Source organism: Scyliorhinus canicula, chromosome 1, assembly GCF_902713615.1.
Source record: "Scyliorhinus canicula chromosome 1, sScyCan1.1, whole genome shotgun sequence".
NCBI lineage: Eukaryota > Metazoa > Chordata > Chondrichthyes > Carcharhiniformes > Scyliorhinidae > Scyliorhinus > Scyliorhinus canicula.
This window is the reverse complement of record NC_052146.1, coordinates 193,076,288-193,094,324: the sequence shown is the minus strand read 5'-3', so window position 1 is coordinate 193,094,324 and position 18,037 is coordinate 193,076,288. Positions and strand designations below refer to the sequence as shown.

At 47.7% G+C, this 18,037-nt stretch overlaps 1 protein-coding gene across 1 annotated transcript in view; it reads right to left on the bottom strand.

Moving 5' to 3' along the window:
* Nucleotides 1–18,037, bottom strand: part of akap12b (A kinase (PRKA) anchor protein 12b) — a 105,200-nt gene that overhangs the window by 33,859 nt on the left and 53,304 nt on the right. The window contains 1 exon segment of the mRNA XM_038792229.1: nt 14,478–14,598. Coding sequence (XP_038648157.1) covers nt 14,478–14,598 — 121 coding nt within the window.

The following is an 18,037-nucleotide window of genomic DNA, read 5'->3' as shown; positions in this document are numbered from 1 at the left end:
AGATTTCCAGGTTAGGTGGATTGGCCATGATAAATTGCTCCTCAACTGTCCAAAAGATTAGGTGGGGTTACAGGGTGGAGGGGTGGTCTCAAGTAGGGTGCTCTTTCCAAGGACCAGTGCTGACCCGATGGGCCGAATGGCCTCCTTCTGCACTGTAAATTCTAGGATTCTATGAAGAGTAGGCAAAAATAAGGTTCAGCAACTAACATAGGATTTTGTTGCAAAGTCACATCGGCCTCACTTTCATTATGTAGCACGGGATACTTTGCAACGAGGTATCTATTATACACCAGACAACAGTCTCCGGCAGCTGCAGTTCAATCACCGAAGAGATTTTTCTACACATTGAAACAGTGGCCGGCGCCATGTGACAGCTGCAGATTCCACACACCACCCAAGGCTGCGTTCTTGCTGCAATGACAGGTTCAGGCACTCCGTCCACTTCTATCCTGCCCGAGCTCATTGTGTCGCCCTCCTTGCAGGGCTCGGAGCTTCCAGGTCGAGCTAAAAACAGCACCCTTTCCCCCCCCCCCCCAAAAAAACGACCATTTATTTTAACAAGTGGTCAGACATGCGGATTTCCCCCACCTACAACTTCAAACCGGGTCACGTACAGCATCCACCCACTGCAGCTCTGCACTGCACATCCTTCTCACGACCAACACCTCATTGAAGTCTGTGACGAGTAACAGCCGAGCATCCCATGGCAAACTAAGCACCCCGTCAATCACTCGGCCCAGAAATGATACAATGTTTAATTTTAAATTCTGGAGAAAGAGAAAGATTAGGCTAGAGGGCAGCGAGAGCGAGTGAGGGCTGAAGAGTGAACAAGGGGACACACCCACATCTGCAGCTCCCCTACCTTTTCTTAGTTGTGTGACTGAGCGATCCCAGATTCAACAGCTTTTTCCCATCTACCCCCTCCGCCACCAACCCCACCTCCCCAATCACCAATTTTTTTTATTTTTTGCAACCCGGGAAAAAAAAAGTACTTCTCAAAAAACATTTTTCTGAGTGGTACTGACTGCAGAGTCCACAAGAGACTACTTCATTCCTGAAGGCTGAAGAATCCGGGAGGGATCAAGATCTGACAGGTGTAGTGTGATAAATTCTACTACAAAGAAAGATTGACCAGCCTTTTTAAGGATTACAAACTTGAAAAACCACCAACTTCTCCCAATCTGGCCAGTTTTTTTTTTTGTTTTTACAAGATTGCATTCCCAACATTCGCTTTCCCTCTGGATTCAAACCTTGGAATGGAACCGCAAGCGACCTATCACAAGGAGCAGCACAAGTCCTAACAAAAAGACCAAAGCAGACTGACCTAGCCACACCCTTTCCCAGAACAATGCCAGAGAGAATACACAGCCTGGCAAAGACACAAACGTTTAAAAAGAACCATATTTAAAAACATACACACAGCAGAGTTTTAAAGTGACCATACCTGTGGCTGCTATTACACCTGGCATTCTCCAGTGCTCCAAGTGTGAAATGAATCTTGCTTTATATTACAGACTTGTTGAGAGAGAGAGAGAGAGAGAGAGAGAAGCTGGCTGCTGTGCACTCCAGTTTAACATCTAGTCCAGTTAATTAAAAACCCAATCGATCCCTGCTCCCTCACCCGCCTCCGCCGGAATCCAAAGGGAAAGCTAACCGAATGCACAGCTTCCTGCAGTGCGAAGGATGCGCTTCTTCCTCCCCGCCCCCCCAGCTGTCCACTGGCAGGCTCTGCTCTAATGAGATAAATCTCCGGGGGGGGGGGGGGGGGGGATTCGAACCACATTCCTGCATCTTTGGCAGACAGAGGGCGGGGTAAGATAAAAAAAATGACAGCTCGTCATGTGATTCGGGGGGGGGGGGGGGGGGGGGCTCTACTCAGGGTGACTAGCCCAATCAGAAGACACCAGCTGTACAAAGTCGAGACGTCTGCCATCAGACACTGGCCCAGGAAAGAAAATTCCTACAAGTCTGCTCTCCAGACAGTCGGACAAAGCCGAAGTGAGCAAGCTACAGACTTAAATGGTGTCAAAAATATTTCTCATGTTTCGTTCCTCCTTGAAGTAACAGACCCGCCCCCTCCCCCACATACCTTCTGCATCCCAGCTACTTATCCCTAGCATCTTATTTGCACATGCACCGCAACCTGCTCCAAAGAGCAGGGACCACGGTTTATTCTTTCTTAATCCTCATCCCAAGGGAACTAGGGACCCCACACGAAGTGGGTCCACCTCCCCACTTTGCTCCAACCAGAGATTGAACCGTCTGCCTCACTGATGAACACTGCCTCAGCTACTCGCTGGGTAAGTGTGCCAAGGCCGCAGGGCAGCCAAGGTAATGGAAGGCTGAAGGGTCAGCTCAGAGATCAGTGATGTGTTCAGTCTCTTCAGCACCACACCTCAGGAAGAGGAGACTGGCCTCAAGAGGCGACAGCATGCAGGTTCACCAGAATGACGCTCGGCAGACTTTTTTAAAAAGTTAAATTATGAGGGTGGATTGCACTCGACTTTAGAAGATTAATGGGTAATCCAATTCAATAAAATAGAAAAATTATTTCCTCTGTCAGGACATTTCCCCTAAAGTTCGTGTCGGACCCTTCAGGGCAATGTCAGAGAGCACTCCTTCACACACATACGAGAAATATTTAACACGATACCCCAAAATGAGGGTCAACTGAAAATTTCAAAACCAAAACAGAATTTGGTCATTTAGTCATTTGACAAAGGGTGGACGCAAAGAAACTGTTTCCGTTAGGCGAGGACCCGTGGGCACAGCCTTAGAATTAGAGGGGGTAAATTCAGAACAGAAATGCGGAGACATTTCTTCAGCCAGAGAGTGGTGGGCCTGTGGAATTCATTGCCGCGGAGTGCAGTGGAGGCCGGGACGCTAAATGGCTTCAAGGCAGAGATAGATAAATTTTTGATGTCGCGAGGAATTAAGGGCTACGGGGAGAATGCTGGTAGGTGGAGTTGAAATGCCCATCAGCCATGATTGAATGGCGGAGTGGACTCGATGGGCCGAATGGCTTTACTTCCACTCCCATGTCTTATGGTCTTATGGACATAAATTCCTTGCAGAGGATATTTAGCCCATCGAGTCTGCGGCAACCCTCCAATACAGCACCCGATGAAAGCCCACTCCCCTGCTCTATCCCTGTGACCCCATAACTTGCACATCTTTGGACTGTGGGAGAAAACCAGAGCAGCTGGAGGAAAGCCACAGACACAAGGAGAATGTGCAAACTCCGCAGTCACTCAGGTCAGAGTTGAACCCAGGTCCCTGGCGCTGTGAGGCAATGTGCAGGGTGGGTGGGGCTACAGGTATAGGGGTGTGGGCCTAGGTAGGTGCTCTCAAGAGGGTTAGTGCAGACTCAATAGCCTCCTTCTGCATAGTGGGATTCTATGGTTATAATTACGAATTATGGGGCAGCACGGTGGCACAGTGGTTCGCACTGCTGCCTACGGCGCTGAGGACCCGGTTCGAATCCCGGCCCTGGGTCACTGTCCACGTGGAGTTTGCACATTCTCCCCGTGTCTGCGTGGGTTTCACCCCCACAACCCAAAGATGTGCAGGATAGGTAGATTGGCCATTCTAAATTGCCCCTGAATTGGAAAAAACAATTGGGTTCTCTAAATTTATAATAAAAAAAATTAAAACAAATAATTACGAATTATAGAGGTTATATGGAAAGGTTGAGTAGACTGGGACTGTACTCGTTGGAATTTAGAAGGATGTGGGGGGATCTTATAGAAACATAAAATAAAATTATGAAGGGAATAGATAGGAGAGATGCGGGCAGGTTATTTCCACTGGCAGGTGAAAGCAGAACTAGGGGGCATAGCCTCAAAATAAGGGGAAGTAGATTTAGGACTGAGTTTAGGAGGAACTTCTTCACCCAAAGATTTGTGAATCTATGGAATTCCTTGCCCAGTGAAGCAGTAGAGGCTCCTTCATTAAATGTTTTAAAGATAGATAGTTTTTTGAAGAATAAAGGGATTAAGGGTTATGGTGTTCGGGCTGGAAAGTGGAGCTGAGTCCACAAAAGATCAGCCATGATCTCATTGAATGGCAGAGCAGGCTCTAGGGGCCATATGGCCTACTCCTGCTCCTAGTTCTTATGTTCTTATGTTTTTATGAATGTGAGTTTGTTGGGCTAAGCGTGATCACATTTTCCAGAACCAGCATATGCTGACATTGGCCAAATCTGCTCCTGCTGTGCTTCAAGTTTATATGATGTAAAATATGTATTTCCATTCCTTTCTCCCTCATGTTTTAGAGTTTCTCCTTCATTCATCCTCACTACCCCTGTGCTAGTCAGTTCTGCATTTTGACTACCCTTTGGGTAGAGAAGTTCCTCCAGAATTCCCTGTTGAATTTAGTAACTATATTTAAGGCCTCTAATTTTTGCACCCCTCAACAAGTGGGGGATATTGCTACATCCACCTCAAAATACCTTCGTTGGACAATTACTCAACTTTCTCTTTTGTAGAGAAAAAAAGCCCAAGCCCCTCTTCATTTATCACAATCTCAATTCTGATATAATTTTGTATCATCCAAAGCCTCAATATTCTTAGAATATGGAGACCAGAACTGTGCAAAATGCATTTTGCTCCTCGACCCCATTTGGAGGATTTTCCAAAATTCACCACCTCAATAGATTTGCCAATGATTCACCTATTCTGCAAGTTTACTTCTATCGTCCTGTATTTCCACTGCTTTCCATAGTATTAACTTGCTTTCCGCCTCAATTTGGGTTTGTCCACACATTGTAATCGCCCTTCCGATCTCAGAGCCCAAATCGTTCATGCAAACATTGAACAGTGGTCCCAAAGCCAATCCTTATGGAACACCAAATGCAACCATTGATCAACGTGATAAGCATCTTTAATCTGTATTATTTCCTCTTTTGTACTCTCTCATGCTCAGACCTTGCTCATGAATTTTCCATTTTTCCTTGCAGTACATTTTTGAAGGCCTCCCAAGTTCCTTTGTGCTTCTGATTTCAGAAGCATTTCCCCATTTAGAAAATAGACTATGCCTCCATTCCTCCTTCCAAAGTGCATAACCTCACACTTTTCCACATTGTATTCCATGTGCCACTTCTTTGCCCACTCAGCCTGTCCAAGTCCTTCTGCAGTTCTTTCTCAATACTACTTGTCCCTCTACATATCCTTGTATCATCTGCAAACTTAACAACAGTGCCTTCTGTTCCTTCTTCCAGATCATTAATGTATATTGTGAAAAGTTGTGGTCCCAACACCGGCCCGAGGCACACCACTAGTAACCGGCTGCCATCCTGAAATAGACCCCTTTATCTCCACTCTGCCTTCTGGCAGTCAGCTCTATCCATGCCAGGAATTTACCCTCAACACCATGGGCTCTTAAACTTATGCAACAACCTCCTTCAACAATCTCCTATGCGGCACCTTGTCAAAGGCCTTCTGGAAATCTAAATAGATCACGTTCACCGCTTCTCCTTTGTCTAACTTCCCGGTACCTCCTCAAAGAACTCTAACAGATTTGTCAGACATGACCTCCCCTTGACGACTCAGTCCTATTTTATCATGCACTTCCAAGTACTCCCGCAATCTCATCTTTAATAATGGTTCAAATTCTTACCAATGACCGAAGTCAGGCTAACCGGCCTATAATTTCCTGTCTTCTGCCTCCCTTCCCTTCTTAAACAGTGGTCTTAAATGAGCCACTTTCCAGTCCTCTGGGAACCTACCTGCCTGCAGTGATTCCTGAAAGATCACCACAAGTCTCCACAATCTCCTCAGCTATCTCTTTTAGGAGCTCTGGCATCCCACTGGTGTCTTCCACCATGAAGACTGATAGAAAGTAACTATTCAGTTCCTCTGCTATTTCTTTGTTTCCTATTCCTACTTCTCCAGCCTCATTTTCCAGTGGGCCAATGTTTATTCTTAACTCTTTTATATTGAAAAAAACTCTTCCTATCTTCTTGTATATTACCAGCTAGCTTACATATTTCATCTTCTCCCCCCCCCCCCCCCCTATTGCTTTTTTTAATTGTCCTCTGCTCAATTATAAAGGCTTCCCACTAATCCTCGCCACTATGCTTTTTCTTTAGTCTTTATGCTGTCCTTGACATCCCTCGTTAGCCATGGATGCCTCGTCCTCCCCTTAGCAAGTTTCCTCCTCAGGATGAATTTCTGTTGTGCCTCCCGAATAACCCCCAAAAAAACTCCTCCCATTGCTGTTCCACTGTCTTCCCTGCTAGGCTCCCTTTCCATTCACCTGTGGCCAGCTTCTCCCTCATGTCTTTGTAGTTACCCTTATTTAAATGCAATACTATTTACATTGGATTCCAGCTTTGCCCGCTCAAACTGCAGGGTAAATTCTATCATACTGTGGTCACAACTCCAAGGGTTTCTTCACCTTAAGTTCCCTAAATCAAGTCTGCCTCATTACACATCACCAAATCCAGAATTGCCTGTTTTTAGGAGGCTCGGTCACAAGCTGCTCCAAAATACTATCTCTTAGACATTCCACAAATTCCGTTTCTTGGGATCCACTACCACCTCGATTTTGAAGTCGCCCATGAAGATTGAGATATTGCCTTGCTCATCTCCCGATTTATTTTCTGCCCCACATCCAACTGCTGCTCGGGGACCTGTACATAATTTCCATCAGGGTCTTTCTACCGTTGTGATTTCTCAACTCTACCCACAGATGTTCTATGCCTCCTGATCCTATAATCGCTTCTTGCTAGCGATTTAACGTCATTCCTTACTAACAATGCAACCCCGCCCCCTTTGCATATCTGCCTGTCCTTTCAATAGGACACATATCCTTGGATATTTAGATTCGAGTCCGGATTCCCTTGTAGCCATGTCTGTGATGCCCACAACATCTTACCGGCCAATTTCAAAGTGTGCAACAAGCTCATTTACCTTGTTCTGTATACTGCACACATTTAATTAGAACACCCTCAGTCTTGCATTGACCAACTCTTCTAATACTAGTCACTTTTTGCTTTGCCCGAGGATAGATTCATGCCATTTTCTATACTCTGTTCTATTACGTGGTCTGTAAACTTTACTAACCTCTCCTGAACCCTCAGCTCCTTTAACTAGTTGAAAGCCCTCATCATTAACCTGCACTTCTGCCCTCTCCTTAACATTGATTTTCTAATTCTCCATACAACTGAACCCTCCTCCCACTCGACTATTTAGTTGTCAAGAGGAATCATTCAGAGTGAAGCATCCTTTCCTCAGTTAGAATCATAGAATTTACAATGCTGAAGGAGGCCATTCAGCCCATCAAGTCTGCACCGGCCCTTGAAAGGGCCCCCTACTCAAGCCCATGCCTCCATCCTATCCCCGTAGCCCAGTAACCCCACCTAACCTATTGGACATAAGAGACGGTTTAGCATGACCAATCCACTTAACCTGCACATCTTTGGACTGCGGGAGGAAACTGGACCATCCGGAGGAAATCCACGCAGATACGGGGAGAACGTATAAACTCCACAGCCAAAGTCACCCAAAGACGAAATTGAACCTGGGTCCCTGGAGCTGAGGCAGCAGTGCTAACCACTGTGCCACTCCAACAAGTTGTTGGGGTTTGTCTGGTTTCCCAATTTAAATTTTGATCTGGTCCAGGTACAGTAACAAAGGAGTCTACAGGATAGTGGAGGCAAGTGGCTCTCTGGTTGCTAATCATATACTGTATGGGTGCACAACATATAGAACAGTACAGCACAGAACAGGCCCTTCGGCCCTCGATGTTGTGCCGAGCAATGATCACCCTACTTAAACCCACGTAACCCGTATACCCGTAACCCAACAATCCCCCCATTAACCTTACACTACGGGCAATTTAGCATGGCCAATCCACCTAACCCACACATCTTTGGACTGTGGGAGGAAACCGGAGCACCCGGAGGAAACCCACGCACACACGGGGAGGACGTGCAGACTCCACACAGACAGTGACCCAGCCGGGAATCGAACCTGGGACCCTGGAGCTGTGAAGCATTGATGCTAACCACCATGCTACCGTGAGGCCCCAAAAGCAGCACAGCAGGCCCCAAAAGCAGCACAGCACACTCCAACTCAGGCATTTGAATAGAAAAGTAAGCCAGCATTACACAATTTTCAATACATCTTTAGTCAGTTCAAAACAACTTTTCATTTATGCAGAGCGCGATTTAACAGCAACATTTTGAAGTGTCATTTTGGGCAGGTTTGGCAGGGCTTTTCTCACCAGCTTTTTCAGTGAGATTTACCCACACATGGGAAAAAAATTGAACCGTTTCAGTGCGGTAGCGAGCAAAAACTGCCATGTGCTTCCAGATGCTTGGCCCGGCAAGGCCGTCGCTGCTATAAAATATGTTAACTGGACCACATAACAAGGCCCCACAGGGTTCACGCAGTAAATGACTGTCCCACTGGCCGAGTTGCCTAGACCGTGCTCACCAGCCCCCTGCCAACAAGGGACAGCAGCACTTAAAATCGATCCTGCACAGCCAGCCCCACACAGCTCACAGCAACGCCACTGAGAAGACCAGCCCCACAGTTCGGGGACACCAACTTGGCCAGACTCTGGGACACGGTCTTGAGGGTCAACCACAGAATAGCAAGTGCCGCCTACGAGAAAGTGACAGCAGCCATCAGCTCGTGGAGCATCACAAGGAATGGAACCCAATGCCGTAAAAGGTAAACAACATCCACCAGGTCCCTGGCACCACTGCCCCACCCCCCCAAAACCATAAGCCCAGAACCACCCCAGGCAGCCAGCCCATTTCCAGTGCCACCTATGCTGGCCCCACTCTTTTGCACCCACCCCCATTCCATGCAACACCTCCCAAATACTCCAGCCCCCAAACTCCCTATTCTCTGTCCCATATTTCTCTCTCTCCTCCCACATACGCTTAAGACCATAACACATAGGAGCCGAATTACGCCATTCGGCCAATCGAGTTTGCTCCGCTATTCAATCACGGTTGATATTTTTCTCATTCCCCATTCTCCTACCTTCTCCCCACTTAATCAAGAACCTATCTCTCTTTTAAAAAATAAATTTAGAGTACCCAATTCATTATTTCCAATTAAGGGGCAATTTAGCGTGGCCAATCCACCTACTCTGCACATCTTTGGGTTGTGGGGGCGAAACCCATGCAAACATGGGGAGAATGTGCAAACTTCACACGGACAGTGACCCAGAGCCGGGATTGAACCTGGGACCTCAGCGCCGTGAACCTATCTGTCTTAAATGATTTGGCCTCCACAGCCTTCTGCGGCAAGGAGTTCCACAGATTCACCACTCGTCAAGCTGAAGAGATTCCTCATCTCAGTTTTAAAGGATTGTCCCATCAGTCTGAGGCTGTGCTCCTGGGTTCTAGTTTCTCCTACTAAAAGGAAACATCTTCACCACCTCCACTTTATCTAGGCATCCCAGTATCCTTAAGTTTCAATTAGATCCCCTCACCCTTCTGAACACCATTGAGTACAGACCCAGATCCTCGGCCCTCATGTGGCAAACGTTGTTGCAGGGATCATTCTGGTGAACCTCCTAATAATAATCTTTATTGTCACACGTAGGCTTTCATTAGCAGCATGGTGGCACAATGGCTAGCACTGCTGCCTCAATGCCGAGGTCCAAGGTTCGATCCTGGCTCTGGGTCACTGTCCACATTTCCCCCCCCCTCCCCCGTTTTGGTGCAGGTTTTGCCCCCACAACCAAGATTTGCAGGGTGGGTGGATTGGCCACGCAAAATTGCTCCTTAATTGGAAAAAAAAATAATTGGGTACTCTAAATTTAATTTAAAAAGGGTAGGCTTACATTAACACTGCAATGAAGTTCATGTGAAAAGCTCCTGGATGCCATACTCCGGTACCTGTCCAGGTACACAGAAGGAGAATTCAGAATGTCCAAATTACCTAACAGCACGCCTTCTGCCAGTCAGCTAATCCTCTATCCATGCCAGTATCTTACCCTTAACACCTCGAGTTCCTTAGCCTCCTATAGGGCACCTTGTCAAAGGCCTCTGGAAATCTAAATAAATCACTTCCACTGGTTCTCCTTGGTCTAACTTCCTTGTTACCTCGAATTTGTCAGACATGACCTCCCCTTGACAAAGCCGGGCTGCCTCAGTCCTATTTTATCATGCACTTCCAAGTACTCCACAATTTTAAAAAAAAAATGAATTTAGTGTACCCATTTTTTCCAATTAAGGGGCAATTTAGTGTGGCCCATCCACCTACTCTGCACATCTTTGGATTGTGGGGGCGAAACCCACGCAGACACGGGGAGAATGTGCAAACTTCACAGACAGTGACCCAGAGCCAGGATTGAACCTGGGACCTCGGCACCATGAGGCAGCAATGCTAACCACTGTGCCACTCTAAGCAATCTCATCTTTAATAATGGACTCAATATATTACCAATGGCCGAAGTAACGCTAACCAGCCCATCATTTCCCGACATCTGCCTCCCTCCCTTCCTAAAACAGCAGTGTCACGTTAGCCATTTTCCAGTCCTCCCGGCATCCAACGATTGCTGAAAGATCATCACCGATGCCTCCACAATCTCCTCAGCTATCCCCCTTAGAACCCCCGACCCCATTATTTTCCCTCACTCTTCTCTGTTCCTCCCTTCCCCTCCCCCCTACCATTGGACAATTCTCATCTAATGGTGCCAGCCCATTGAGGTGATGCAAGCGAGCCCTAAGTGAACAGGCAAGAAGCGGACAGGCAGATTGAAGAGCAGCAGCGCTCAGTGGATCATCACCCACCCCTGCCCTCGACAGTGACCCACTGACAGTCCCATCATCCTGGAGCAATGTTACACAGATCCTAAGACAGGGTAGGGGGAAGAAAAGGAAAGAGAAAGGAGAGGATGCACTGAGGGATGGTGGGGGCACAATGACTGATGTGGCACGTCCTATGGAGAAGCAGGTGAGGGGTGGGGGTGCCTCCCTGATCCTGGGTTTACTGAACCCTCGCCGTTGCCGCCAGTCCTCCATTCTCCAGCTGGTCCCACGGGTTCTGCCTGGGCCCATCCTCCAGTCCTTCTTTGTCCCGAGGTGGTCACATGTTCCTCCCCCTCCAGCACATCACCTCACTGCAGTGCCAGGTTGTGGAGGGTACAGCAGACTACTACAGAATGGCAACCCTCCAGGGGCAGGGGGGTGTACTGCAGGGCACCACCGGAGCAGTCAAGACGTCGTAACTGCATTTTGAACCACTGATTGCCAACCCAGGTGGCTGCATAGGCCTCGTTGTATTGGGTCTCCCTATCGGTCACTGGCCTCTGTACTGGCGTGATAGGCCAGGTCCTCAGCAGGTGCCCATTATTCTCCAAGAGCCAACCAGCCATCCTGAATGGTCTCTGAAGAGGCCGGGGATAGCCTACTGCCAAGGTGTAGATGTCATGCACACTCCCTGGGAAGCGTGCATACACGTGCATGATCTCCCATGTGCTGGTCACACACAAGCTGGACGTTCAGGGAGCAGAACCCCTTACTGTTGATTAGGGCACTCCCAGATGGCCGGGTGAGCACTGGACAACATGTGCCGTCCACTGTCCACCAGTCGCCATACTCCGGCGCCAATTAGAGTACGCTGAGGGAGAATTCCGAATGTCCAATTCAACTAACAAGCATGTCTTTCGGGATTTGTCGAAGGAAACCGGAGCACGCGGAGGAAACCCACGCAGACACGGGGAGAACGCGCCAACTCCGCACAGACAGGGACCCAAGCCGACTCGAACCTGGGTCCCTAGATTGAAGCAACAGTGCTACCCACTGTGCTGCCCAGATGCCATACAAGTCCCTGCTCGAGCCCTGGAATGATCCTGAGAAGCAGAGATTCAGGGCTGCGGTGACCTTGATGACAACTGGAGCAGGTATCCTCCTCCACCACATGGTGCCAAGTCCACAAAGACATGGCACAGGTGCCGCACCGTCCCTTGTTGAGGCGGAGCATCCTGCAGCACTCACTGTCGGCCATCTGTTTAAATGACGAGCAACACCTGTACACCTTGTGCCTCCCTACCTGATGGAAAGCCAGGCCCACCGTGTGGGGGGGCAGGGCCCTGCACATGGGCAGTGCCACAGGCCTCTGTAGGTATTCCTGCCACTGGCTTCTGGCTGTCTGGCTTGCCAGCAACACTACAAGGGCAGCTTCTGCGGGGTCCAAGATATTATCCACTCCTTGTAATATCTGTAAGGAATTGGAGAGCAAGACAGACTGACAACCAGTGGTGTCTTCCACCCCTGGACGCACCATTCCCCCATTGCTTCCCCCCCCCCCCCGCCAATAGACCCCCGGCCACAACAGGGGGGCCCATGCTCACCGGGGCCCATGCACACTGGACCCCACACCCTGTCCCCCAGACACCCGCACGTAATGTTACGTGGACCAGGCACTGGTCCCTTCTCTAGTGTACACACCCACCCTCTGGTCACTGAAATGTCCCCAGTGCTGGGGCCCAGCCCCTGGGTGTTTGGATGTTGGCCGTGGTGTTGCCCCCTGCTGTATTCATCACGGTCCGATTGGGATACTAGGCAGCAACTCCCACTTTCTATGTGGCACATTTACCTACCCACAGGAATCCACTTCGGAGCTTTGTGAAGTACTCACGTAACTATAATTGCCAATCCCCAATTAGTGTAGCCTTCAGCCAAATGGCCAGAGGCCTCTGTAGTCAGTGCAATTATGGGTGGACAGGCAGGGGTTGCCACCAGAATGAGTGTACACTATCCAGGTGGCAGCATGACAGGACTCTTTCCCTCCTCTCTCCTCCCCTCCTCTCCCTCCCCTTCAACCTTTGCGATGTTAGTTTAATGATTAATATTGCCACACCGGTGCCACAACCATTGGGAAGATTTCTGACTCTTTGAATAGTGCCATGTGATCCTTCACGTCACTGAAGACATCACCTTCGCATAATGTCTCATCTGAAAGACAGGAGAACTACATCACCCTGGAATGTCAGCCTAGATTTTGTGCTCAAGTCTCTGGGAACCTACTACTTTCTGACTCAAGGTGGGGGGAGGTACTTAAGAGCAAAGGTGGGCTCAAGAAATGACAAATGAGCACATTAAAAAAAAAATCATAGATGCCACTGTTTCAGAAGAAGTTTATTGCAATGAAATCAACATTTCACAACAAATCATCCCAAATCTATCCTCACATTACACTTGCTGGTGAGTGACTGAACTGGTGGTGCTAGTTTTGTTGGCAGCGACCATTAAGTAAAGCTGCCAGCATGCACCCAATGGGCTACCCGGCCACAGCAAGCCTAGATGTTTCTCCTTACTGGCTACAGCCTCCTGCACGAGATCAACACACCTGGGAAATATCTCCATCATCTACAAGTTTCAGCAAGATATAAATGCATCCTTAATAAAGGTACATGCAAGTTAATTACATGGGATCTGAATCCATGTTTTTAAGTCACATTCTGTGATTCAGTCCAAGCGAGAACCAGTCGATTCGACAGTTGCCCCTGCAATGTACACATGCACACAAAAAGGGTCCTCCACTTGTCTGAAAAGCCGGCCCTAATCAGCAATCAAGTAGTCCAAATATTGGCAATTTTTATTCTAAATGAAAAAGAACAGCTTCCCAAGTACAGATCAAGGATTGTTGAAGATTTTAAGATTATCAGTATTGAAACAAGTTATCCAAATCTTAATTTGGATTTTTAAAAATATAAATTGTGCACAAGGAGGAGATGTTAGCATCAGCAATGGATGCCTTCCCATTTCAGGTACACCCATTAGCAAACTCTCCAATTGTAGATAAAGCAAGGGTTAGATACAGAATAAAGCTCCCTCTACACCAGTTCACCAATATGCTGCTGATGTAACAGATCACACCCGCTTTCACAACTCGGGCATTATTCCCTCCACCCGCCATGAAATCCAGTCATAAAAAGTTGGCACAAATTGGCAATTTCTATGTTGTAGGGCTCATGCTGACTGGGAGTTGATCGGTAGAGCAGCACGGTAGCATTGTGGATAGCACAATCGCTTAACAGCTCCAGGGTCCCAGGTTCGATTCCAGCTTGGGTCACTATCTGTGCGGAGTCTGCACATCCTCCCTGTGTGTGTGTGTGGGCTTCCTCCGGGTGCTCCGGTTTCCTCCCACAGTCCAAAGATGTGCAGGTTAGGTGGATTGGCCATGATAAATTGCCCTTAGTGTTTGGTGGGGTTACTGGGTTATGGGGATAGGGTGGAGGTGTTAACTTTGGGTAGGGTGCTCTTTCCAGGAGCCAGTACAGACTCGATGGGCCGAATGGCCTCCTTCTGCACTGTAAATTCTATGATATGGACCAATTTGTTTTACATACAGCCTCACAGCCACAAGACAAGAGGTAATTTCCATCCAATCAGTCTGTGCTGATTTGACCTAGGACCCAGAGGTGCACGGTCTCGCCCACCGCACCATTTTCTCATTTTGACATGCCTTTCCCCTCCACCATCCCAAAACACAATCTACCTCGCTCACCTTTGCCAGGAATGACTTCCTCCTGGAGCCCATTCAGCTGCTCCAATTTTCCATTGATCACATCTTGGTCCTCAGAATTCCCATGGATTCCAGAAATCTGGCCATTCTTCTGAACAGGCTGCTGGAAAAGGGGAAAGTACATTTTAGGTTAGAATATTAAATACATACACACCTTCCTCCTCCCCCTTCCATTCCTTCAAGAGAGTTGGGCCTATTTCTGGCTGGGGTCAGGGTAGGGTGAAATCACCTCATGCAAAATGGTGCACTAGATAGAATTACCAGACTGAATGGTTTCCCATCTTAATTCCCATCACCTACAGAGGTCTGAGGGCATCTTTCCAGATTCTCTCCCCCCTCCTCTTCCTTTCTCCCCCCTCCCCCCTCCTCTTCCTTTCTCCCCCCCTCCCTTCTTTTCTCCCCCCCCCCCCCCCCCCCCCCCCCCCCACCACACACACACAGCTGGCCTGATTATTAAATCTGGTGTTTCACCTCTCCCAGTGGATCACATGGTTTGGAGAGGGGTGTCTATAAACAGTGTACAAAATTGGTACTGGGGCTTAGAAAACTAAATTGGGAGGCCAGGTTGCATAAATTCGGCTTCGTTGAATCTGATCAAAGTGTAAAATGTTAAAGAAAAAAGGATTTCAGAGAGAAGCTATTTTCTCAACTGTGGAAATGGTGGGGGGGGGGGGGGAATGAGGCAACATGATGTTCAAATTAGAACAAAGAACAATCAGGAAAGATCTGTTCACTTGGGGAGAAAGAGTTCAAAATTTTCACTGTACTAAAGGTTGTTTAATTTTAGATATGAAACCAAAGTAAACAGAATTGGCATACAGGTTGACCATGATATATACAAATGGTGGTGCTGTTTAGAGGGACTGAATGGCTTGATTTCTGTCATGCTTCTAGAAAGCAGGGAGTGGGATTAATTGGACAGCTCTTTGGAAAAGATGGTGTATGCACAATGGGCCAAATGGCTTCCTTCTGGGCTTCAGATTCTACATTCATATTAAAACTGTGGCAGTGCATTCAAAACATGGTCAAACAGGTAGAGTATCAACCTGCAAATCATTCTAGCACGTGCCAGTGACAGTGGGGGATTCCTGGTCAGCCATGTGCTGTAAAGGACTTTGGAGCCTGCAGCATCACAATCCTAGCTCCAGGCTACAACATGTAAATAAAGGGACTATTGCCACAGTAACTCAAGACTCTCGAACTGTAACACAGTAAACCGGTAGGCTCAGCCCATCACGTCTGCACCGACTTGGTGAAAGAGCACCCTACATTGGTCCACTCCCCACCCTATCCCATAACCCCATCTAACCTGCACATCCCTGGACACGAAGGGGAATTTTAGCATGGCCAATCCACCGAGCCTATATATCTTCACACTAAGAGGAATCTGGAGCACCTGGAGGAAAACCATGCATACGCAGGGAGAGTGTGCAAACTCCATGCACCCAAGGCCGGAATTGAACTCCAGACACTGGTGCCGTGCGATGCTAACCAGTGTGCCACTTCATGCGCAGTTGGAGCTGCAAGCCTACGGACAAACACCTAACCGCAACAGTCATCAGGCCTAGTATGGAATCCAATACGAAACAAATGGAACTAACATGCAAGGGGTTACACAAGCCTGCTACTTAATATATTCCCATTGAATGTCTTCAATTAAAGGCAGCAACTAGATTTCACTTTTCTATGGAGTTATGCAAGTTGAAGCCTCATTTAACCACGGACACAGCATTACTGGTTTGGCTCGAGTAATGTCCACTGTTTCCTTTGTAAGAACCAAGTCGTGTTTGCTCCAATCATTCATGTGGTGCAATTAAAACCCAGCAGTATGGTTTGAATTCAGCTTTAATCTCTGGTCCCTCGCTCTACCCCCCTACCCCCCAAAAGAGGGTGTCAGGTAATCCCTTTGGTATGCTGCCATTAACAGGAGTGCCTTTGTAGAGAGCCCAGAATTCATGACAAGAGGGGCAGGGCAGCAGCTGGTGAAGTTGAGGCTCAAGCATCGAGCCAGTCAAGAAAGCAAAGGGGACACAATCAGCAGTCTGGAGAGTGTGGCGACACCCATTGTTTAGGTGGGCTTTTAAGATAGAGCACCAGCAAAATCCTCAGGGACCACTGGACAGGACTGCTTGATTCAACAAGGGAAAGAATTTCCTTTTAAATGCAGGGATATGCAGACATTCAGGCTCCTGATTATTGATAAGATTGCAAGTACTGAATATGCCATTCTGCCTCAAAGGCACCCAGGACATCTCGTCTCCTGCACTGATACACGAGAAATAGCTGCTGAACATCACTTTTTATTTGCTAAACAAAGACAGAGGAGATGGTAAATCCCTTGCAGAAACCATTGTATCTTTTGAGGAAAGACTGGATAAATATCTGAAGCAGGGAATGATCTTTTTATTTATTCTTGGAACGTGGACAGAGTAGACACGGCCAAAATTTATTGCCCATACCTAGTTGCCCTGGATACAGAATGGCCCGCTGTGCAGCTTTATAGGGTAGTTAAGAGCTTGTGGGGGTCATGAGTCAGAAATAGGACAAATCAAGTAAAAGGATCACGTTTCCTTCCTCAAAGAACATTCATGAACCAGCAGAGTTTTTACAAAAAGCTGTTTCCATGATCACTTGTACTGAAGCTGGATTTTTATTTCCATATTTTGTAAATCAACTCAAATAATCAAAGTGCCAGAATGGGATTTGAAGTTCATTCTCAGTTCAGGCCTCTGGATTACCTAGGGAGTAATAATGCTGCCTTACATAGGGTGGTATAAACCACACAGGGTGACAGGGTCGGCACTGGCCTTGGTTTGCATATGTAAAGTGTTGTCACAAGCTCGATAGGCCGATGGGCTCCTGTGTTATGATGGTCTGCGGCTCTATTGGGAATCCAAATATAAAAGTACAAATATTGCATGCACTCGTAGCTCTGTCAACACCAGAGTTCTGCTCAGGAGCTCCTTGCTTCAAACCAACATCAATGTGTCGTGCTGCCTCTGTCCACTAGGGCTCTCTACCCACAAGCCAGAGAATGAACTTCAGCCCGCCCACTCTTCCCAGAGACCACCAAGCCTCAAATTCCAAAAGCTGAACTCAGCAATACTAAAAATCTGCCTTCAGGTAGAGCTCGAAGGACAAGGAAGGAAAGGATGGGTGAAGGGCCACCATGCCCAATGTCAGGTTGTGAAATAGATTGGGAGGCAGCGACTAGTGGTAATATCACTGGATGTATAATCCAGAGAGCCCAGGCTAATGTTCTGGGGATACAGGTTCAAATCCACCATAGCAACTGGTGGAATTTAAATTCAATTAATAATCCAGGACAATATAAAACAACCTGTCCCATAGCGTGGGCAGCACGGTAGCAAAGTGGTTAGCACTGCTGCCTCACGGAACTGAGAACCCGGGTTCGATCTCAGCTCTGGGTCACTGTCCATGTGGAGTTTACACATTCCCCCCGTGTCTGCACAGGTCTCACCATCCATAACCCAAAGATGTGCAGGGTAGGTGGATTGGCCACCCTTAATTGGAAACAAAAA